This window comes from Euprymna scolopes, chromosome 25 (genome assembly GCF_053919585.1).
Source record: "Euprymna scolopes isolate OS-2025 chromosome 25, ASM5391958v1, whole genome shotgun sequence".
Lineage (NCBI taxonomy): Eukaryota > Metazoa > Mollusca > Cephalopoda > Sepiida > Sepiolidae > Euprymna > Euprymna scolopes.
The window spans coordinates 74,528,331-74,553,277 of NC_136506.1; the positions used below are offsets into that span (position 1 = coordinate 74,528,331).

A 24,947-nucleotide genomic window follows, 5' to 3' on the forward strand; every position below is an offset into this window, starting at 1 on the left:
ATACATTTTCTGACATGGAGTCAGTTTGTGTTGCTTGAAAATTAAAGCCTTTGTGATCTTAAACAGTGTTTGTTTTGTTTTTTTTTTTTTTGCACAAACTTACTCCATGCCTGATGCAGACGTTTATCATTAAAACGGAGTTGTTTTTAATTTTTAAATAAACTAATATTAGTTGGGGTTTTTTTTTGTTTTGTTTTTTTGTATTGGCTTCTGAACTTATAAATTCAAATTCGAACAACACTTATATCGAAGAGAAAAACAAATTTCTAATTCATTTCATGCGAGCTATGCGTGATCCTCCTGATTGGAACATTTGAAAAAAATAAATCACTTTTAATCCCACACAGACTTTGATTTCCTAATCACACCATGTCATGAGGAAAGAAAAAGGAAAAAAAACAGTGATTTCATGCCTGATGAAAATGTAAATGTATATCACTGAAACTGAGTTGATTTTAAATTTTTAAATAAATTAATATTTAAAAGAAAAAAAATTCATAGCAAGTAACAATTTTTAGCAACTTTTAATTTTATTATACAAGAATTTTGTGTTCTCATTTCTGCATTGTTTTTTTTTTTTTTTTGTTTTTTTTTTGTCACCCCCCCCCCCAAACTGTATCAAGCATAGGTTTAATAGATCTTTTCCTCCTTCTACCATGTGTTTTCTTTAGGTAAAAGTGTTGTATGTTCGCAACCTCACATCCGACGTTACAGAAGACCTTCTCAAAGAGAAGTTTGGTTCCTTTGGGAAACTTGAACGTGCCAAAAAAATAAAAGACTACGGATTTATACACTTTGAAGACAGAGATGACGCATTAAAAGCAATGGAATCTCTTAATAATCAAGTATGTATTTCTCTGGTGTACTCTTCATTTTAAAGTTTTAACTATTTGTCAATATGTATACATCTTTGTTCTAGCATAATGACTGATTTTTCTTTTTTTTTTTTTTTTCTTTTTTTTGATATATTTATATCAATCGATCTGTATATATATATTTTTAAAAAATATATATAGAAAGTAGGTGGTATGGCAATAGAAGTATCATTAGCTAAACCTCCGACGGAGAACAAAAAGAAAGAACAACGAAAAAGGGAACAAGAGCGTAGGGGACCTGTTGGCATGTATCCGGGGTGAGTTCCAATAATCCCTAGTTTATGGCATTTAATTTTATTTTTAATATTTCAAAATCTTTTATGTTTAATTATTATAATTTATAAGTTATTAAAATTGAGATTCTTGTCCAGAATTTCCTCTATATTCTAAAACAAAAATAACGAAAAATCTGTATAATGTACATACTCATGACAAAACAAAAATATCATATTCCAAAATTTATGTAAATTAATTCATTATTTTTATATTTAAATAAGAAAATCAAATTTTATGGGTATTGGAGGAATGACTGTCTGGCCCACCATTTTGTAAAAAAAAAAGAAAAAAAGAATCTCAAAAAAACAAGAGAAATAACTGAAAAATCGCTCAAAACTTGTAATGCATATGAATTCCCATTAATCATTTTAAAGATTTTCCTTTTAAATTTACAGGAATTTTTGAATGACATTTTCGTTTCATCACAAGCACGTAGATAGTACAGATTTTTTTTTTTTTTATGGGAGAATTCTGGACAAGAACCAAAGTTCTTTTTTCTTTTTTTTTTTTTTTTAAGCAAAAAATAATTTAATCTGTTTTTTAAATAAAAATTATAACGCGATCTTTGAATTTTTTAAAATACAATTTAAAGAAAAATCTTATACAAAATCTGAGAACAACTTTAATCTTTTTTTACTTAAATTTTAATTTGTATTATTTGGATTTCATTGTACTATTATTCTCGGCTTGAATGTTATTTTCACAATGTTTCAGTTGATGTAACCCCCGACCTTCTTCAGATCAAACTTTGTCATGAAAATAACAAGATTCCAAATGATACGAATAATCAATCCCTCATCTCAAAAACTTAGAAATGTAAATGCCAATTTTCAACAAGAAAAAATGCCTTCTGTCAGGTTTGAAATATTTAACTTACATATTTCCAAAATTGTATTTTCTAGTTATGATGACTACTGGGGTATGCCACCAGGCCGTATGCCGCCTCCGCCACCCCCAGGTCCTGGGCGTGGCATGAGACGTCCTCCTCCCCCACCACCACCTCCTGGTCGAGGTGGTTATGGTAAGTTTTTGGTTATGGAACGAAAAATTACTGGTTATTTTGAACATATTCCAATTAGTCTTTTGTCTAAGTGGTTTTGGAAACTTTGCATGATATAAAATGATCTTTAATTAAATTTAAACCTTATCAATTGTTTTCTGTAGCTACAAGTAACAAGAAAATGTCGCCTTACCTCATTAAAATAAGCACCGTCTGTTGGCAGATGCAAAATTGGGAATACACAAATAAATTTTTTTTTTTTTTTTTTTTTTTTTAAGATTAAGCGCTATGCAAAAATGTAGTCTTGCAAATATAAAGTTTGCCGTACTTCTGCAAATTAGTGGGATTTCGAACATAGAAATATCATGTACTTACATGTCATGTGGAAATTTGTATGAATTCCTAAAAATTTGAAAAATGATTCAGTGTAAAAATAATTACAAATGAAAATAGAATTTGAGTTTTATTGTATGTTTTTATGTAGAAGTGTGTGACCAATTTTGTATGACGAACCGATTTATCTCCCTTGCTTTCAATTAAAATCCATGGTTTTTCTTTGTTATTGTAACAAACTTTGGAAATTGAAATAATGAATTTTGAGTGAAACTAATGGTAACTATTGTCATGAAAATATTCAAAAATTACAAAAAAAAAAAACAATAAGATAGAAAATTAATTAATGATGAAAACGGTTTTCAAAGGAAATTAGTCAAAATTAAGTTTTGCTAAATTAGCCAAATATTTTCAGTTTTGAAAAAATATTTACCTCCCTTTTGTGACAATTCAGACTCTCCAGTCTTTTTTTTTTTTTTTTTTCAAAACTCAATTTTCACTAATTGTCTTCGAAAACTGTTTTCATTAATAATTAATTTTCTACGTTATCGTTTCTCATAATTTTTGGATATGCTCATTACTGTGACATGACAATTTAGTAGATACTATTGGTTTCACTTGAAATTCAATTTTTTTAATTTTGCTACAATAACGACGAAGAACCAAATCCACTATTTCAAAATACAAAATGTCAAGCATGTAATGTGTATCATTTTTGTTGAAAATACATTTAATAGATTTTCTACTGAATCATTTTATTGGGGGGGGGGGGTAACACTAATTTTGACATGACATGTATGTACGTAATATTGTTTTTACTTGAAATGCATTGATTTCAAATCCACTATTCTGAAGAAGCACAAGTTTGCCGTTATTAGCAACCACAGCTTTGATAGTTGGGCGTTAGCACATAACATTTGGGTTTTGGATATAAACTCTGCGATATCAATCGGGCCACCTCATCTTAGAGGTGAGAAAATATTGGTTTTGAACACTGATGGGTCTTCTATTATATAAAGGACATATGTTTGTGTTTGTATGTCTAAAAACTTTTGTCATCCGCATCTGACCGGCACAAAATTGGTACCATATTAAAGGGCAATGCCCCGGATGCTTAATACGTGAAAATTAGAAAAAAAAGATTTGTTCTGTAGGCGTCAACTGGACCACTTTTTTTTGGGGGGGGGGCGTTTTTTCTGTTTCTTTTTGCAAGTCACGTATACGTATTAAACTAAAACTGTTTAAAACTCTTTTTTTTTTTCTCTCTCTCTTTTTTTTTTTTTTTTTTTTTTTTTTTATCGCACGGGCACTCTCTGCTATTTTGATTGAAAGAAAAGTTGTTGTTTTGATTTATTGGAGGGAGGGGGGTCCAGCGCATGGGCAACGCCAGGCACCCACCCGTCAGTCCTTTATAAGTGATAAAGAAATTTAAACTACATCCAACTGACTATCCAGGATTAAAGCTTTCAGAGTTTTGACACCATTTGGCTGATTATTTTATTAAGTGACGTTGAATCTGGTCAGTACTAGACAAGTGAACATTTGTGAATATCAAGTGCTCCCTCTGGTGCAGAAGTTCTAATAGCTCTCAACAGGTAATTGGTTACATGTAACAGCTTACAAATATAGACTGGAAAGATCTTTGTGGACTTGGCATTGAAGATTTATTTTGAGGTGGCTCAACCCTCCCCAAATGAATGCTTTTCCTGATTAGATAACGTAATCAAGCAGTAAAAAAAGAAATTGTAAATTTAGATACAATGATGATATTATTTGGATTTGAATTTCAAAACTTTTTTTTTTTTTTTTTTCTCAAATTTGTATTCTTCTGTTTATTCTCATCTTGAGTGTTATTTTCACAACCTTTCAACCAACCTTCTTAAGTAATAGAAAAATCAAAGTTGTCCTCGACGGTCGTACATCCAAACAATATGACATAAATGCGGGAGTACCTCAGGGGTCTATCCTTGGACCTCTATTATTTCTGATATTCATAAATGACCTCCCTGATAAAATTGTTTCGGAGTTGGGTATATTTGCCGATGACACCACTCTCTTTATCAGATATGAGGGGAAAACAAATGAACACATATCCAAGGAAATGGCAGAAACACTAGAAGATGACCTCCAATCCGTAGTGGAATGGGGACAAAAATGGATGGTCACATTCAATGCTGCTAAGACTAAGCTTGTTTCCTTCAATAACTACAAGAAACCTTCTCTGCCACCAATAGCAATGGCCAAGAACATATTGCCTGAAAGTACTTCTTTTAAACTCCTCGGCCTAACATTTACAGGGAATATGAACTGGAATAGATACATTGAGAGCATTGCCAAGGCTGCTGCAAGGAAGTTTGGCTCCCTCTACCGTGCTAGAAAACTACTTACGCCTGACAGTATCCTATACCTCTATAAGGCAACCATTCGCCCATGTATGGAGTACTGTTGTCACATCTGGGCTGGTGCATCTGCTTCTTGTCTCTCGCTCCTGGACAGGGTTCAAAAGAAAGTCGCCAACCTGATAGGTCCTGAACTGTCATCTAGGCTTCAGCCTCTGTCCCATCGACGAGATGTTGCATCCCTCTACCTGTTCTACAAATACTTTAATGGTGAATGCTCTGACGAACTGCAAACACTTGTACCTCCCCGACGTAACTACCCCCGACAAACCTGACAAGCTACTAAGTCTCATCCCTTTACAGTAGAGATCCCTATGTGAAAGAAAGCCTTTTACTCCAATAGTTTCTTCCCCAGAACTGCGGGTCTTTGGAAATCCCTTCCGGGATTCTGCTTTCCCAACTGCACTGATATGCAGAAGTTCAAGTGTAATGTTAACAAACATCTTTCTACTCATCTCCCTTCATAATGACCCCGCTAATTAAGTCCCTAATAGTAGCCCCCTGCTTCAAAGTGGCACTGTGCCTTGTTTGGGGTGAAAATTGAATTAAAATAATAAAAAAAATGTAACCTCTGGCCTTCAAGTGTATCTTGTTGCAATCAAGAATCTTCCTGTCAAATTCAAGAATCTGTACAGAATTTCAAAGGGAACACCTTATTAAATCCACAGGGGTAGCATGCTCTTGTTCTATCAGCCATGACTATGTAAAAGTCTTAAGTAATTAAGTAGTATTGTAAGGATAGGTATGAACATCCATAAAGAAAGCATACCCGACCCTGGTGCTCGGCACCGAGAGAGAGAACCCAATATCAACAACCAATCAGTTGTACGATCGTTTCTGTGAGGATACAAGTTTATTTGAATAAATTCTCATCTTCAGCATCGGGATTAGACATCAAATAGAACCCTTAAATATATGATCAACATCAAAGTGAAAATATCACATTATTATGCGGCAAATCAAGATTATAAGCTAAAAAGAGGTAAAATAATCTATTTAGAGAAAAAGCGATATCAGGCAAGTAGATATATAATAATAACAAAGGGTTAAAATAATTTTTATAGGCTGTTAACATTTCAAATATCAAGTAGATAACACGATGACAAATTGCCGAGTAGAAATTATCAATATATATATATATATATATATATATATATATATATATATACACGTAAAATAATATTTAATAATATAAATAAATACGTCCCATAAAAAATAAGGGCGGTCCATTTATACAGCTAGTTTTGAAAAAATGAATACGAAAAGCTTTCTATGTTATTAAAAGCAGCTTGTTAGTGGATAAAAAAACATCTTACTAAATTATAAATGGCAATCGTATTTTGAGTGTCGCCTGCACTGGGGGATTGAACTGTCAACATCCAGAAGAGTAACTTTATTTACAACTGAATTAGAACCAAGTTAGTTGCTGCTTTTTTTTTTTTTTTTTTTTTTTTTTTTTTGTTCATCAATTTTATAAAACCCTGGCTATTCCTTGCTTACAATAATTTTATAAACTTAGCACCATTTTAATGCAACTCTTACATGTCAGTTTTATATGCATTTTGGGTCAATAAATATTCAATATATTCAATGTTCTGAAAGTGCATGTATAACAGAATCTCATATAGCTGGCCACCCAACATTGCCCGGTCATAAAATATGCTGAAATATGGTATTTTAATTTATGCTGATTTTGTATTTATTATTATGGAGACAATTCTTTATCATATTCCAGTATATAGTCATGATTTTAAAAGTTGGAGAGAAAAAATTACTCGGATGCCATTCACTAGAATCGAAGCCAAAACATTTAGCTTTCCAGCATTATTCGCTACAAGCTAAGACGACTTGCATATCAAAGCTTTATAAATGAACTGACTTAAAAGTATATTTGCGCATGCATAGAGAAGCACTTTAAGTCAACTTATGCTTGCCAAGTTCCAATTTTTCAATTTTGGCCACTTAGCAGCTCTTTTTTTTTTTTTTTTTCTTTTTTTTTTTCCTTTACATACTAAAAACCAAATCAAATTTGTTCCACAGGTCCAAATCCCATATATATTGGCTTTCAAGTCTTTAGACTAAAAATTTACAGTTTGGTAGAGACTATTCCACACACACACACACAAGGCTATTTCCATTACGGCATAATCGCGTTGACACTCCGGTTCTCATCAGATCACCAAAGTTAAGCAAAGTTCAGCCTGGTTAGTACCAGATGGGTGACCATTTGGGAATTCTAGGCACTGTATGTGCTTTCTGCTTATCTCGGTATTTGTTTCCTTTGTCGTCCTGTACATACACTTCACTTGCCACTGGTATTTAATAATGTCTACTCAGGAGAGGTGTGGGTGGAGATTGTGCACCTTTTGCCACAATAATTTCACGCACAGACACCCCTTCATGGGTATCCATAGTCTGCCAAAGACTGAAGGAGTGTGCGTGTGTGTATGTGTGTATATACACACACACACACACACACACACACGTGATAGCATCAAGGAGAGTCTGGTGAGCTTTCATATTCCTGTTGACAGTTGGGAGTCCTTAGCGTATGATCGCAAGCAGTGGAGGACACTGATATACATGGGTGCAGAACACTTTGAAGCAGCCAAAATAGATCGAGCGAAGCTTTTTTTTTACAAAGGCATCATCACCATTATCAAGGCCCAGAGGCCACTCAAGGATAAGGGTTAAAGAGTGTACAGTAGAAATTGGTCAATATAGTAATCATTAGTAATGAAAATTTGGTAAATTTAATAACTTATATGGAACGGCTCATCAAGAACTTATTTACTTTAGACTTGAACACAACCATATTGTAGTCAGCCGGAAAGCAGGAAAACGGAAGACAATTCCACAGGCGTGCAGTTCTAAGAAAGAAGCTTTGTTCATGGAATCTACGTTTAGGTTTAGGCACAGATAAAGAGTGGGGGAAATTATTGATAGTGTTTACAGCTAGACGAGTGTTTCTTGTGAAAGTTTGACGAGGGGGGACCATAGATTGAAGCTCAGTTGAACACTTTCCATGAAAATAACGATACATCAGAGACAAACTCGCAACATCTCTTCTGTGAGATAGAGGTTGCAAGGAGGAGAAAAGGACATCTCCTACGAGGCTACGAAGTCTATTTTGAACTCTATCAAGGCAGGACAAGTCCTTTCTAGCAGCTCCTGCCCAGATGTGGCAACAGTATTCCATCCTTGGACGTACCTGGCTCTTATATAGGTAGAGAATAGCATCAGCAGTGAGATATCTACTGGATCGATAGAAAGATCCCACCATTTTTCCAGCGGCCTTGGCAACAGATTTGATATACGTGTTCCATTTAAGATCAGGAGTAATGGTCAAGCCCAGAAGCTTGTCAAAACTTGAGGCCTCCTGAAGACGAGAGCCATTCATTTCAATTGATGACAAATGTGAATTAGAATGTTGATGATGTAAAGAGAGAAGCTTGGTTTTAGATGCATTAAAAGTAACCAGCCACTCCTTTCCCCATTGTACTACGTGCTCAAGATCAGAGGAGAGAGAATTGGAGAGAACTTGGTCGTTTACTGTCTTAGATGTGGTACCATAAATGGTAGTGTCGTCTGCATAAATGTCTACAAATGATGTAAGGATATGATTTGGAAGATCATTAATGTAGATCAGGAAAAGAGTTGGGCCCAGGATGGATCCCTGAGGGACATCGGCATTAATACTGTGAGCTTCTGATTTTTGCCCCTCAACTACTACTCTTATGAACCTATCAGAAAGAAATGATTTAATAATTGAGAAGACTTTTCCAGCTATACCATAGCTAGCGATCTTATGAAGTAAACCTTTATGCCATACCCTATCAAAGGCTTTAGATATGTCAAGAGCAATTGCCCTAGAAAGATTGCCACGGTCGAGAGATTTGCTAATCCTATGCGATATAACTGTAAGGACATCTGCTGTAGATCTAGCAGAACGGAAACCATATTGAGTGTCACTAAGAAGGTTATTTTTGTTGAGATGTTTGATTACTTCTGTATTTAACACAGATTCTAGCAACTTACTCATGACGCACAGGAGACTTATTGGCCTGTACTGAGAGGGGGATGAGCGATCACCTGAATTCTTAAATACAGGGCATACTGATGAGATTTTCCAGGGAGATGGGAAACTATTCTCCTTAAGACAACGTTTAAACAGTTTTGTAAGTATGGGCGCTAATTCAGGTTGAAGTTTTTTTAGTACTATAATTGGAATACCATCAGGGCCAGTTGCTTTACTGGAATCAAGGTTTTTGATTAGCTTGGCAACATCACGTACAGATATACGTATATCACATAGCGTGTTTTCTGATACAGGAGGAAATATTGGAGGTTGGCGGTCTTGGTCGCAAAGGGTAGAATTAGCTGCAAAGTTCTTGACAAAGAGTTTGGCTTTGTCTGATGCTGACGAGATTACCTCAGGTCCATTGATAATAGTTGGGATGGAGCACACGCTTCTATTCAGGATTCTGTTTGCTATTTGCCAAAACTGGTGGGAACCAAGCCTCTGCTCAGCTACTTTGGACTTAACAGATTGAGCATACAACACTCTTGCGTTCCTTATTACTTTCTTACAATGGTTGCTGGCAGTCCTGAAAACGGCTTTAGTTTCCATACATCTATTACGTTTGAAGCAGTGGAAAAAGTGATTTCTGTGCGCAATGGCAGCAGCACATTCTGGAGAGAACCATGGCTGGCTGTTAGGTTTTTGCTGAAACTTTTTAGAGGGTATGAAATGGTCAATACCTACAATTAACCATTCAGTTAGGTCTAATACTATAGAGGACACATCCTTTTTAAACATGGAATGCAGAGGTAGATCAGATATAAATGTACGGAAGCTATCCCAGTCAGCCTTAGTGTATCGATATACTGTACGATGAAGAGGTACGTCTGGGGACTTATTACATTTCATTTTTATCTTAATTGATACAACAGAGTGGTCGGAAGATCCAAGAGGCGACAGAACAGAAACTGAACATAGTTCAGGGCAAGTTGTGAGAAAAAGGTCTAGTAGGCTCGCATACTGGCCGTCATTATCGGGCACACGGGTAGGTTCCTGAACAATCTGAGTGAGGTCATAGGCAATGGAGAAATCATGACAGAACCTCCCCTCATCATCGGTCTTGTTTGAGTGGGTCAACCATTCGACGTTGTGAACATTGAAGTCTCCACATACGTGAATGTTAGCTGAAGGATAAGTAGAAAGGACTTGGTCAATTTTCTCAGATATGCTTTGAAAGATAGTAACTCCGCTGTTGTGGGGGCGATAGAGAGTAAATATAAATGCAGTAGTGTGAGCTAAAGCAACCCGGAAGCACATATAGGGTAAGTTAGGATCTTCCCTGGAGATGTCCCTCCCACATGGAAAGCTATCTTTAATATAGGCACATATTCCATGCCCATGGCGATCTTGGGGGTCAGATTTAGAAGTTAAGTTAGAGTATCCTGAAATTGCAAACTCATCTAGGGAAATAGCCTGTCCAATGCCAGTTTCACTTAAAAATAAAAGGTCTCGTTTAGTCTCCTGTAATTGGGTTTCAACCTCTGGAAGGTTAGAACGAAGACCCCTGATGTTGGAGAAGGAGACATGGTAGTAGGGGTCTACGTTGGAAGTTGGAGAACCGGGTTTAATCGTGTATTTTTTCTTGAAACTTGTCATGATGAAATTTTGGAATTTGTGGACTAGGCTTAAGAGAGCATGTAGGAAATGTCAAACCTTGCCACCCAACCATGGAGATCTCTGGATCTGTAAGGTGTGTGATCGGGCTCTGTTCTCTAAGGCAGGTTTTGTTAATCACATGAAAGCCCACGATAATGCAGGTTCCGCTGCTGTTAGTTTCATACAAATCAGTGAACGTTTTCAGTGTCATGTCTGCTTGAGGGTGTGCAAGTCGCTGGCAGGGCTGAAAAGTCATATTCGGGCACATGGACTAAGGGAGTGGCTCTCGTCTGACAAGACGTTGCAATCATCATATAATAGTAATATTGAAACAGGCTAATTGCAATCATCTCTTTGGAGACAAAACAAATATTCCTTTGAAGCGTTTGCCATGACTATATTTTCATACTATTAGTAAGCTGTACTTCTATTTTGAACATTGTTGAAGTAAATACTAAAAAAGATATGCATTAGATATTATTTGACAGTATAAATATACAATATGAAATGGTAATCCAGTAGTAAATAAAACTGTATCTTTGAATGGGTGTACAAAAAGTCAAATGTTGATCAAACAAACCTGCGACTACAAGTATTAAACACTGATTATCGTAATGAAGAGCAACCTTCTGATGAAAAGCGATGAGAACTGGGCAGCAGGCGTGTATCTGTTGATTTAGAGAAATAGGTTTCCTTATATTAAACTCAAAATGTCAACTTCTAGTATATTTGTGTATTTCTCGCCTATATGTAACTTTTATAAATGCACATTACATTTTTTTTATTATTGTATTCCAATCAAATATTTATTAGAATTAGCAATAAAATATTGTTTCAAATATTAAAAATATGGTAAATATTACAAAAAGTTCAAAGCAAATATACAAACTTTTCTATTTTTTTTTGGTGCTTTTTTTTTTATTGGAAAAAAATTTATACATATAACTTGATCAATCGTTACTTGCTAATTCAGTATTTATATAATATATTATTAAATTTATGATTTAGTATATTTAATATACAAGGATTCATTAATATTCGTAGTATATAGTGATTGTTCCGTTTTCCTGCTTTCCATCTGGCGATTATATGGTTGTCTTCAAGTCCAATATAAACAAATTCTTGATGAGTAATCCTCTTAAGTAATTCAATCACTGTACAGGGCAATTCGTTTTGATTTTTTTTTTTTTTTTTTTTTTTTTTTTTTTTCCATATCAGTGTTTATGCAGAATAAGGACCATGCTATCAGAATTTTCCAAGCAGTTTACATAAAACACTGAAACGTGTCAAAACATTAAGCCATTTAAATCGCAGCATCCGGTGTTATTAAAGAGACATTTATTTGCTGCCATTGTTTTATTTTTTAAAAAATAAACTGAATAAAGAAAAAATATCGTAAAATCTTTATAAAAAAATTTTTGATGTGAATTGTTTGTTATTCAAAAAATAAGTACTCATAAAACTTACCTAAGAATGAATTTTTTTTTTAATTACATTTTAATTTTTTTAAAGTTTGGAAAAAATTGTCCATTATATTTTCTTTGTAACAACAAAAAGAATATTTTCATTTTTTTTTTTTTTTTTAAATTAATTTTTTATTTAATTATCTTAATAAAAGAAATAATATAATTCTCATTGAAAAATTGCACAAAAAAAATATTAAATTTTTGTTTGCCACCTTCCGGCATTTAACATAAATTGCCCAGATTCTTCATAAGTGCCTTCATGTCAGCTTTGCTACAAATGCATGTGTGATCCCCAACTTGTGTTCAAGCATTGTCTTTGCTTGATCATTTATGAGTGTACAATGAAAATAGTCAGATACGTTAAGGTTTTAAGCAAATCTTGTGCAACTGCCACCCTTACTCAAAAATTAAAGTGGCTTCCAAAGATGTAGACTTGCACTATATCAAATCAAGTCCATACGCACCCATGTGAATCATTTACCGTTGTACCTTAAAAACAGATTTCAAATGTTGTAGCTTTATGCGTTATTGCATTATAAAACCTATTTCTTAAATTATTTTCATGTTAAAACTTAATTTTAATGAGATTATAAATTTTTAGCTGCCCTAAATTATTCTAGCAAGGTTTTTTTGTTTCGATTTTTGTTTGTTTGTTTTTCCCCCATTTACTTCCTTTAAGCAGATCCCTATTACGATGAATATTATCCATATCCTGAAGAGTATGACTATTATGGAGCTTACGCACCTCCACCACCACCTGGTCCACCCAGAGGTCGAGGAAGAGGTGGCGCTTTACCACCCCCTGTAAGTATAATCATCACATTTTTTTATTATTAAATAAATAGACCATCAATAACCCATTGGGAAGTGTGTGTGTGTGTGTGTGTGTGTGTGTGTGTGTGTGTTAAATATTTTTTAAAACCATTTCTTTTGAAATTTTCAAATATTTATGAAATTATATACTGATGTCAAGATTGACCTTTCCCTCTGTTTTTCTCTCTTTACCCCATTCTTCTCTCTTCCTCCTTCTCTCTTTCCTCTCTCTCTTTCTCCTTCTCCTCCACTTTTCCCCTCTCTTCCTCCTCCTCTTTCCCCCCTCTCTTCCTCCTCCTCTTTTCCACCCTCTCTTCCTCCTCCTCTTTCCACCCTCTCTTCCTTTCGTCCCCTTTCCCCTCCTCCTCCTTCCCCCTCTCTTCCTACACTTACCCCCTCTGTTCCCTCTTCTCTTCTTCCCCCTCTTTTTTCCTCTTCCCTTCATCCTCTTTTTCCCTCCTCTTCCTCTTTTCCCTCCTCTTCCTCTTTTCCCTCCTCCTCTCATTTCCACCTCCTCTCATTTCCATTCCTCTCATCCCACTCTTTATACTGATATCATCCTACTATTTCTCCTCTTTCTCTCTTTTTAATTATTTACATCATTCCAATCCTCTCACCATTCATCCTGTATTTGTCACTCACCCTTCTCTTCACCATCTTTATAAATTTGTGTACAAATAAGTATGCATGGTGTGACAACATCAATTTTTAAATATGTCATATCAATTGTTTATCAGAAAACTTATGTCGTATGAGATATTAGGGTCTCTTTACAATATCAGCCTTTCCCTCTGTTTTTGTTCACACACACACACGCACGCTCTCTCTCTCTCTCTCACCATGTAAAATTGCATCTCATTATTTTCTACAAATAATAAACTTCAAACGTGCATTTTCACAACGCATTTTTTTTTTTTTTACTTTTATTTTAATTCATGAAATATTGTTACAGGTGTCGCATGTTCAAACTATGCTCACTATTCTAATAGTTGGATAATTTTTTAACCTTATGTTCGATGTTTTCTGTAATTAAATGTCAGATTTTTAAGAGTTTGATTACTCGAGTATTCCTTCCTAAACTTATTTCCACACTAATTATACATACCTAGCATGGCCTGGGCATTTTTTACTTTAAATTGTTTTTTTTTTTTTTTTTTTTTTTTTTTTTAATAGGATTTTACGAGTTAAATTTGATTATAATATACATTATTTTTAAAACTAAATTCAATACTAAGACTTTTTTTTTTAAATGAAAATAATAAAATACTAGCAGGACCTGTGAAGACACCACAGGACTCATTCATATGTAATATATTGATGTTGGCATTCTGTAGATATTCAGTGTTGTTAAAACTGCAAAAGTATTTATCCAAGCTAGCAGGGACACCCAGCGTAGCCAGGTTGTAAAATATGTTTTAATTCTTGCAGACTTTGATTTTATATATATATATATTATGAAGTTGCAATTTCAAAAATAAAAAATATATCTATATGACTTGGGTTCATCAGCTTGAATCAAAATCAAATCCCAAACTTATATATATATATATATATTTAACTTCAGTTCTTTCAGTTTTAATCGAAACCAAAACTTATAAAGAATTCTTGATAAAAATATTTATTAAAAAAATAGATTATGAAGGTGCCCTTAGTTAAAAGTGAAACCAATACTTATGAAGAATTCTTGATAAAATTATTTTTAAAAAATAGGTTATTGGAGTGCCATTAGCTATAATCGAAACTGAAACCAAAACTTATGAGAAATTCTTGGTAAAATTATTAATTACAAGAAATGGAAGTACATAACAATTAAACGACCCTGATGTAAGCGTGACACAGAAAATAACCCTAACATGCTATCATATCAATATATAGATAAAATATTTCCTCAGACTCGGGTCTTTAGTGAATTATAGTTTGTTTTTTTTTCCTGTACATTGTCTAACTGTAATCACACGTTACCAGTGTGCTCTTTTCAGAAAATCTAGAAAATAACTGTCTCTGTTCGACACAAAGAGAGATTGGCTATCACTGTTATTCATCGTTATAGCTCAACAATCAAGAAAAAATTTGTTAAAAATAACGATGTCTGTGACTCCTTGGAATTGGTCAAAGTCAGCCATTCTATTTGATTCAGGTACTTGTACAGTTTGATCAGGACATTAAAAAATAAAAATATCAAAAAAAAAAAAAAAAAAAGGTACGTATTCATTATGGAACAAAGTTCTCTGAAAAAATATTTCACTTAATTTCATCAAGTAGTTTTTTTTTTTTTTGTTTTTCTTTTTTTACAGCGAAAAAACAATTTGTTATGATACCGAGCAAGAGGTTCGATTTTTAGCAAGGAAAGCTCGTAATAAAGATGGGGATGGAGTGTTGGCGCTTTACATTGAGTTATCTCCCCATGGTATGTTAAAAAAATTCCATAATGGCTGACTTCAACAGGATCTCATAAAAACGTGCTTTTCCACTGTAAAAAAAAAAAAAAAACTACTTGATCAAATTAAATAAAATTTGTTTTCCGAGATCTTTACTCCAAAACGGATATGTACAATATAACCTTTTTTTTGATATTTTCATTTTTGAATGTCTTGATTTAAACTGTACAAGTACCTTGATTTATATTGTTTTGAAAAAAAAATCTCTTAGCATAGAATTTGGCTTTAAAAATGATTTCTCATACTTTTTAATTCTACAGTTCTTAAAAATCATAAATAAAGACTGAATGAGAAATTACATTCAAGTTAAAATGCAGAAATTACCTATCTTACTGATATGCTTCAGCTTGATCAAAACCGAGGAGTCTCTCCATTCTGTATTTCTTGATACATAAATCAATTTCTAATAAAATTTGGTTTTGCTTATATAGCATTTTTTGATACATATTGAAAAATAAACAAAAATCTATATAAAGTACATATCCATGATGGAACAAAAACATTGTATTCCAAAATTTGTGTAAAAGATCAAATAGTTTTAGTTTTATTTTATTAGCATCAAAAGTGACTCTAGCTTGCCATTTTGAAAAAGAAAATCTCAAAAAACAAAGGGAGATAATTCCTACCTACTAAATTTATGTTATAATGCCTACAAAAGTCTATTGATCATTTAAAAATAATTTTCTGTATGAAAATGAAATTACTTGATCAATTAGGTGGGGGGGGGTTGTTTGTTTTGTTTTTTTTATTTTCGTTTGGTCATGGGCATGTAGGTCAGAGTTTTATTTTTTTGTTTTTTAATATCAGGAACTTTGGACAAAAACTCATCTTTTTATATTGAAATTAGTCCAATTAATGAATGAAGAGAAATAATTCTTTTTTCGTAGTCAAATTAAAAAATTTAAAACGCCCCCATCCCTTCTCCAAAAAAAAATTTAAAAAATAGATTAACTTTTTTACTGGTGTCTCTTTCAGCCTGCTCGAGGCCGGGGAGGCCCTCCATTCCGTGCTGCTCGTGGCGGATTACCTGTTGGCAGAGGTGCCAGGGGTGCCCGTGGAGGTCGAGGTGGTGTTCCAGCCCGTGGAGGCAGAGGCGGTGCTAGTCCCCAGAAGGCTGTTAGGGGCGGCAAACGAAAGGCTGGTTCAGATTTTAGCCAAGGCCAGTCAAAACGACGTGTGGTATCCGATAATTGGGGTGCCCAACCCATTGCCCAACAGCCTCTGGACCAGTCCAACTATGGTGGTGGCTACACGGGCAATGATGCCCAATGGTATCAGGATTCCTATGGTGGAAACTGGTAGATGCTTTTGTCATCTTGGAAAATATCACTCTTCTTTTAAGAAACAACAAAAAACAAACAAAACAAATTCATCCTTTCTTTTTACTTGTTTTTCGTTTTGAAAACTCACTCACTCTTTCTCTCTCTCTCTCTCTCGTCTCCAAAAAATTTGGGGAAAAAAAATTTAAACAAAACTACTTTTCCTTTCTGTACTAATTTCAATCCATGGAAGTCCGATAAAATAATCCTGTATCAAAATCACGAGAGAACCAAAATTATCCTCTCAAAATTTTTTACCGCTTAAAAATTGTTGAAAAATTTTTAAACGCAGTCCTCTCCACCCTTTCGTTAGCTCTTTTAATTTTTAATTATCTTTCCCCAACCGCTTTTTTTTTTTTTTTTTTTTCCATTTCCATAAGCAAAATGCTGCAAAAACCAAATTTGATCCATTTCATTTTATTTTGTTTCTTTTGGAAAAAGAAATAATTGGATTAGCTACGAGACTCATTTTGGATGAAATTTGTTTTTTTTTTCGCCCTCCATTTTGGTTATTGCTTTCATTTTTAGATCAGCCATCCCTTTTACTCATCATGCATATATTTGGGCAATGTTAAAAACATTTGGCAAATCTTTTCTTAATGTCTATAACATGGCCAAAAAAAAAAAAGAAAGGAAAAACAAAAGATGAAAAACCAAACAAAAAAATTCTAAAATTAAGAAAAGACAAAAAAGCGGTCTTTGTAAGTTGACCAAATTCTAACCAAATTCAAAATTACTATCTTAACCAAAAATGAAAAAGAAAAAACAAACAGAAGAGAAGAAAAAAAAAACCCTGCCAATCGTTTTCTGTCCATTTAATATTTTTGATGACTGTTTTTTTGTTTTTTTTTTCAAATTGTTTTTGTTCATTAATTGACCAATAATTTTCTTTTTCTTTTTTTTTTAAATAATTAATTTCAAACATTAATACATTAAACTCTTTTTCTTTTTATTTAATTTTAAACGCTAAGACTAAACTTTGTTTTTTTGTCAATTTTAATTATTTCAGTAGGGAGAAAATTAAATGTCTTTAGGGTGCCATTTCCTCTCAAGGCCTTTTTTTTATAAAAGTTTTGGAAAATTTATACATTTATCTGCATAAGTTTTTGCTGCCATAAATTATGTTTTGTATAACTTTTTTTTTTTTAAGATCATTTCCTATAGGCTTTCATGATTATAAATTTTATAATGATTCAATGAAATTAATTTTATAAAAGCTAAAATTTTTAATTACAATAATGATTTTACTCCCTCATTTTGTATGTAAAATAATGGTTTTATTATTTAACCTCAACTATTTTTAACAATAAAAAAGAAAATGATTAAATTTTTAATTAACAATAAATATTGACCTTTCTCTCATGTGACCTCATCTTCTATATAAAATAGAGCCATGTTTTTTATTTCCTCTTCCCTTCTTATTATTAATAGCCTTTTTTTTTTTTACTACAAGGTACACAATTAAATCTTTTGTCACTCATATAAAGCAAATATTTGTCTGTTCTAAAAAGAAAATTGTATTTCCAATCCGTTTTAATATTTAATCGTAATCAATATTTTATTTTTGATTAATCATAAAGGGAAGGAGCTTTTTCCCTCGCACTTGGAAGACTTCGCACAATGATCCATAACATCAAAAACAAATTTCATAACAGACAATTTTTGATATTCGCCAGTAGTAAACCATTTTTAAGCGTTTTCATTGGCTAATTTAAAGTGGATTTTTTTTTTAAGAAATATTTTTAAATAATGACCTATTTTAGCTATTTATGGAATATCATAACTACCAAAACAATTGACATATAACTATAAAAATAAAACCGATTACAATAATTATAGTTGAAAATGATAATCTATAGATTAATTTCTGAAGAAACAAATCTAAACTCGCTGTCATCACCAAGCAGTGTCATGTGCATTATAACATGCATTCTGGCTTAGGTAGTTAATGGTGTCACCATTTCTTAATTAGCTGGTGGCTCAATTGGTTAGCGCGCCATACTTATAGACAGATGTTGTGATTTGGAACCTCACCCTGGGGCATAAGTATTATTTATTTTTTTTACTATGATTATTTTTTTCTCCCTAAAATGAACTTCAACATTTCGAATTACAATATTCTTTAGTTTTACATTTATTTATTTTTCTTTTTTCTTATTTAATCTACATAATTCACATAAATTTAGAAACCCAGGTAATGTTGCATATAAAAATTTAAAGGAATGTGAGAGAGCTTTACTCTCACATCCAAAAGTTCTTCCATAACACTGGAAACAAATTTAGTAAAAACAAAATTTCGAAATTACAATATTAAGCTGACTGCTTAGCTTTGTGTTTATTTATTTATTTATTTTACTGTGATTTATCTAATTTACAAAAATTAGGTCCGGTGATGCAGGGTATCCCTGCTAGTACGTTATGAATCTAATCTGAAATATCTCCTTCCCTTCCATAATAAAAAAAGTCCACCTAAATTTTAACTCTCACAACCTGCTATTATAACTTAAAGATTTGAATGCCGTTTATTTTTTATTTTACCTCCACTATTTTTTCTCCAACTTAAATTTCAATCGTTCTCATTTAGGTATTCGTTGCATTTTTAACTTATTTTATTTATTTTTTTAATCAACCTTTTTTTTAAGTAATGTTTGAGATGTACAAATTTTATATTAGACTCTAGAGTTCATTTATGAACCTCTTGTCCATCTGGATTCTTACGAATACATCCCAGTCCTACGCATCCTTAACTCATCCCATCGGATTTCCTTTTCAAACCGGATTATTCAAATTTTTAATTATTTAAATAGATCTGAACCCGTTTTATGTCTTGGAGTCGTTTTCGTTTTGGAGAGAGAGAAAATGGAAATTATGTTGTCTCGAGTTCTCTTGAATCATTTTTACTTGGAAACTTTCTATATGGCGTTGTTCTTTCTGTCATATCGACTGATTCTTCTCCGCGAGAGCTGTCTTAAAATATCGATCCTTTTTAAGAGTGCTTCCTCATTAAATTTTCAACCATTTTTCGGAAAAAAAAAAAAAAAAAAAAAACATACAATCGTTGTTCATTGGATTGAAATATTTTATAAATTCATGCTGACAAAAAAAATTGATTTTTCTGCTCTTTCATATGACAGGAGTGCATTCAAAAATCCAGGTTTTCTGTTGGTTTAGTAATATTAATCAGCTGTAATACTTGACATTTAAACTTTAATTCAAGCCATAAATTATTTGACAGTCTCAAATGTTCACAATCTTTTTTTTTTTTAAGCGACAATTAATAATGAATTAAAATGGCTGACTTGTTTACTATTCATGATGGTGAAATTCAAGTGCTTCTGTAGCCATTAACCAGCATATTGTTGTGTATAGGGATTAACATGTTCAATAATGGGCTGGGAAACCAGGGTTCAATCCATACAAAAAATTCGAAAAAAAAAAAAAATGGTACTTGATTCTTTCTTGCTAAACACCCAACGTAGTTGTGGATCAAAAGTAAGTAAGATCTACCTATGAAAAAGAGTTGCACCATCCCCTACATCTTTATGTAATAGACGAGGAAAAGAGAACATTCAGGTCACCCTCAAGAACATTCGATTCATTTATTGTCTTTTCAACAGAGTAATTTTTGTCTTGAATTTAAAAAAAAAAAGAAGGTAGTCAAGTCTTATGGTTTATTTATGCTCTTAAACTGAGGGAAAACCTGAATTTTAAAATGCAACCCAGTTGTATCAGAGAACCCATTTTTCTGTCTAGAATAATCATTTTTATGTATTTGCTACAAAAACCAAATACAAAATTGGTCTTTTTTTATATAAGATGTGTGAATTCTAACATTTCTTTATTATTAGTGTGACTTTTATCTTGTTCTTCATCAGCGTAAATGACTTGGATTATTATTATTATTATTATTATTATTATTATTATTATTATTAGTATTATTATTATTATTAGTGTTGTTGATGTTTAAAAAATACATTTTCATTCTACCCTCCTCCCCATCCCATTAAAAAAAAAATAAGATTTTAAAGAAACTGCTACCTTCTCATCATCCATTGTATCTTTTTCTCAAGTTGCTGTTGATTCTATGAGGAGAAAGACAATGAGGAGGAAAAAGATATCCTAAATATTGTCTTTTCCGTTTCTTTCTCCGATGTTCATTTCATATAACTGTGCTGAATGCTTCTGAGACTTTGCTTTCCATCCAAACATCTCACGGTTTTTATCTTCCTTCTCTCCTTATTTAAAGGCTTCTCTGTTAGACTCTCCACATCTGTCTGCCTATTACTAAGTGTCACTCTCTATCTCATATATATATATATATATATATATATATATATATAATGTATGTATATGCGTATCTATCAGGTTAATATTTTCCAGAGGTAAAGCAAACAATCAATTTTTAATAAGGTTAATACAAGAGTGCTCAATGTCAAAGTAGGGCAAGATATACTTATTTGTTTTGCATAAGCATTAATATGCCTCCACACATTCATGAGCATGTTTCGGTCAGGCGATATTGTTTATACAAAAATTTATTTAGTTTGTAATCTTACAGACTAAGCTTTTGTACAAGCATTATCACCTGAAGAGGTCTGTAGTTACTAGTAACTAGCTGACCGAAACATGCTCATGAATGTGTAGCGGCATATAAATGCTTATATAAAACAAATAAAAAGTGTATATATAATATATATATATACACACACTTTTTGTGTACATGTTACAGAAGATCAGACCAACCTCTGTACCGTTTGTTTCAAATTCAAACAAAGATGTATATAGTTGGTCACCTATGTCAGTTTCTGTTTATAGCTCTTTCCAAAAAATGTTTTTTTTTTTTTTTTGGAAAGACCAATATGAACAGAGGCAGGAATAAATTTGAAATTAGTGACAATTGTTTGGATTTGAAATCAACGGTACAGATGTTTTTTCTGATGTTCTGTAATATATATATATATTATGTTTTTTTTGGTTTTTTTTTCAATAAACCCCTTTTCTCAGCCTGTTAATTTTTAAGTGAAGCCATGTCTTAGAGCAGACCATTCAACTAAAAATGTTGTGGGAGAATTAACAGAAACTTTCCCTAGAACCATTTTTTTTTCCTCTCACCTTTTAATTTCCTTTAACATTTTTTCTCCCCACCCCACCCCACCCTTTCTTTTCACAATCTGACAATGGCAGCTATCCCTTGATAAGAACAGAATTTTTTTTTTTTTTTACATTAGCAATTTTACAGATTTTTTTTGTCAAAGATTATCTTGGTTTTACTTATGTCTGGTTGAAAGAGCATTTCAGCACTGATAATCTTAAATGAGGATTATCCTTTTTCATATATTTTTTTTTATATTCTTACATGATTGAAACGGACATTATTTCCTTTGAAAAAGTGTCCATGTTTGTTCTCGTGTCATCTCTCACATGTCCTCCACACGTAGTCGATTCTATCGTCAGATTTATAATCATATACTAAATTGTTTAGTCGAAAAAGAAAAAAAACTAAATCAAATGTACAAAATAATTGGGTTACGATCAAACAACTTAAGATGAACCCACATTTCTTATGAGAAAAGCACTAAATGCCCAAACAGCTGCTGTTGTATTCATTAATGACTATATATATATCTCAGTAACAAGACTCAGGTTCTAATTTCTGTCTCATCGGATGTTTACAATGGCCACTGCAAACAAAAGCAATCTTTTTATTCATCAAAATGTTTTAGAATACTATCCTCTTTTCTATCTAGGATAACTTGTATATTGGGTGTATCAGTGATACAGTGAAGGCTGAGCCCTTACCTAGTCTTCTCTCATCCAACTCAACACCAACAGATTAGGATTTGCTGAAAGCATAAAGGTCATCCTAAAGATGAACCGGTTTTACTAGTATGGTCATGTGGGGGCGGTAATCCTCCTGGATAAACCATTGCAGAAACATGGGTGTCTTAAATTGCAGGAACGTTGGCCAACCAAGGAAAATTTGGAAGCCAGTAATTAGACGGAGAGTGGAATTTAGAAACTGTTAAACTGTAAGAATTACATAATATCAAACATCTGACTTCTGAAGGGTGGGGGTTAAAATGAATAGAAGAATTTTGTATTAAAATACTTTTTAATGTTCTAAGGATGTGGAGAGAAGATATCAAGTTTACAATCTAAATTCATCATCACTTGATTCCATCCCCCATGCAAGCCAAAAACAAAAGTGATACAATTCTTGTGACCGGCTTGATGCTGCTGTTGACATTCGTTTCTTTCACAATTCTTTCTAGAATACAGTACTTATCAGGAGATACTACATGAAGGTTGCCAACACCTGTAAATGAAGGTGGCTTAATGCAATGAGCTGGATTTAGATTTGTCATGCTCATGTTGTCCACCTTGTTACTGCCACCTCTCATACCATCTGATATCAAGTAAAGCACTAGGCAAGAAATACTTATATTTTAATATATATATATATATATATATATATATATATATATATATATATATATATATAAACGCAACTCCAAAGCAAAATTAACAGAATACTGTTTGGTTCTATATGAGAATATATTTCCAATAAATTCATGTAGCAAACAGAACCACTTTCAAATTTAGAAAATATATTTAAAAAATAATTGGGCATTTTGCAGTAAAGCCAACAAAAGAAAAAAAAAAGTGGTTAAAAAACAAAAGAATTTTTACTAAAGGCAAGATAAGTTACTCTTCTGCCTACATGGATGAGTTTTGGATGTTTTAAAGTGTTTGTTTACTTTGAAACGTAGATATGTGGGTACCTATTGGGTGAGTTTTTATCAATATTTTGTTTAATTTTCGAGTTTGGAGCAATTAGCAATGCTCAAAAGATGACTTGTCTGACATTTTTTTTCTTGTTCTAACGTAACACTCAGTGCTACTTATGTTTCAAAGTAAGTAAACACTTTAAAATGGGTTAATATATCCAAAACTTATCCAGGTAGGTAGAAGAGTAACTCCTCTTGCCTTCAGTAATATTTATTTTTTTATATATTTGTTTTTCACTTTTTGTTTTGTTGACTAGATTAGTAAAATGTCTCAAATTTGAATTTAAAAAAAAAATAGACTTTAATGTACATGATTTAGAACATGCACATCAAATCATAAACACAAATCGAGCCTATATAAAAGATACTGTAACTGACATTTAAAAGCTCAAATGGCAGTTTATAATAATTTAAGCCACCACCACCCTCAAAAAAAAAACAGCATGCTTTTTCTCTATTCAAAATATTTCTTTAAACGTAAAAAACGATAAATCACATTTTTGCAATTTCAAAAGCAAAAAAAAAAAAAACATCAATGTTTTGTGAAGATAGGTTTGACCAAAATCTTGCATTTTTTCTAACTTTCATGAATTCAAATTTTATAAAACCCTATAAATTTAAATGAAACTGATTTTAATCTATCATACAAAAAAAATGTTCAAAAACAAAAAAAAAAACATTTTATACATATTGTGTTCTTCTAAGTAACAAAAAAAATATTCTGGAATGATTTTATTAAATGACTTCAATTAAACCACGTGCGGCCATTTTGAGAACATAAATATTGATACCCCCTCCCCCATGGCCTTCAGCGGATCCTGATTTTAAAACGTTTAAACTGGAATATTTTGAAAATAAATGATTTTTGTTTGCAGTGACTATTTAAGAACTTCATCCCCCCCCCCCCATCTTTTAAAATAAACCCTAACCCTCTATCTTTATATCTGATAATCCATCATAATAAAAAATAAATCGTACTAATGTAAATATCAATTGTTGAATTGGATTTATTTTATCTTTTTAACTATGGATTTGTTCAGTTTTGTCGTATTAGCGCGAGTCTGTTTTCGTTTTCTGGTTGATAGATTAGTATCAATAATCAATTAGATTTTATTCTCTGTCAACTCTGCGTCAAATTTTTAACATTCCTTAGCTGTAGCAAGACAAAAGTTGTCTTGGTGTCAAAGACCACCCTAACCCTTCCTCTAAATCTGAGACTTTTCATAAAATACCTAATTATTCCATCCTATAAATTTAAAAAAGAAAAAAAAAAAAATTGCTTTATTTCACTGTGTGTGTCTGTCGACAGAAAAACTATGATTAATATTTGATAGCTTTGTGGGTCTTGTGCTCGTTTCAAAAGCCATAACTGTCTACATCTATTCTTTTGATCCTTTTTTACATTGTGTATATATGAACATATTTTTTATACATTTTGTTGATTTTCATTTCTTACATTAACTTATAGTTTTTATTTTTGTTTGTTTTTGGGGGGTTTTTTTCGGTGGGGTGTTTCTTGTTCAGAATTTCCCCTATATTAAAAAAAATAAATAAATCTGTGTG

At 32.5% G+C, this 24,947-nt stretch overlaps 1 protein-coding gene across 2 annotated transcripts in view; it reads left to right on the top strand.

Annotated features, from left to right (window-relative positions):
- The window catches only part of LOC145247434 (heterogeneous nuclear ribonucleoprotein Q-like), a 110,286-nt gene extending 92,920 nt beyond the window's left edge, over positions 1-17,366 (top strand). Inside the window, exons 8-12 of one of the 2 annotated variants that reach the window (XM_080109198.1) lie at positions 672-845; positions 1,017-1,132; positions 2,054-2,172; positions 12,709-12,830; positions 16,253-17,366. In XM_080109198.1, the coding sequence (XP_079965324.1) occupies positions 672-845; positions 1,017-1,132; positions 2,054-2,172; positions 12,709-12,830; positions 16,253-16,579 (858 nt within the window). In that variant the 3' untranslated portion in view covers positions 16,580-17,366. Of the gene's footprint in view, positions 1-671; positions 846-1,016; positions 1,133-2,053; positions 2,173-12,705; positions 12,831-16,252 lie in introns of both variants that reach the window. The other variant, XM_080109197.1, reaches the window with a different exon arrangement.
- Positions 17,367-24,947: the final 7,581 nt, after the last annotated feature.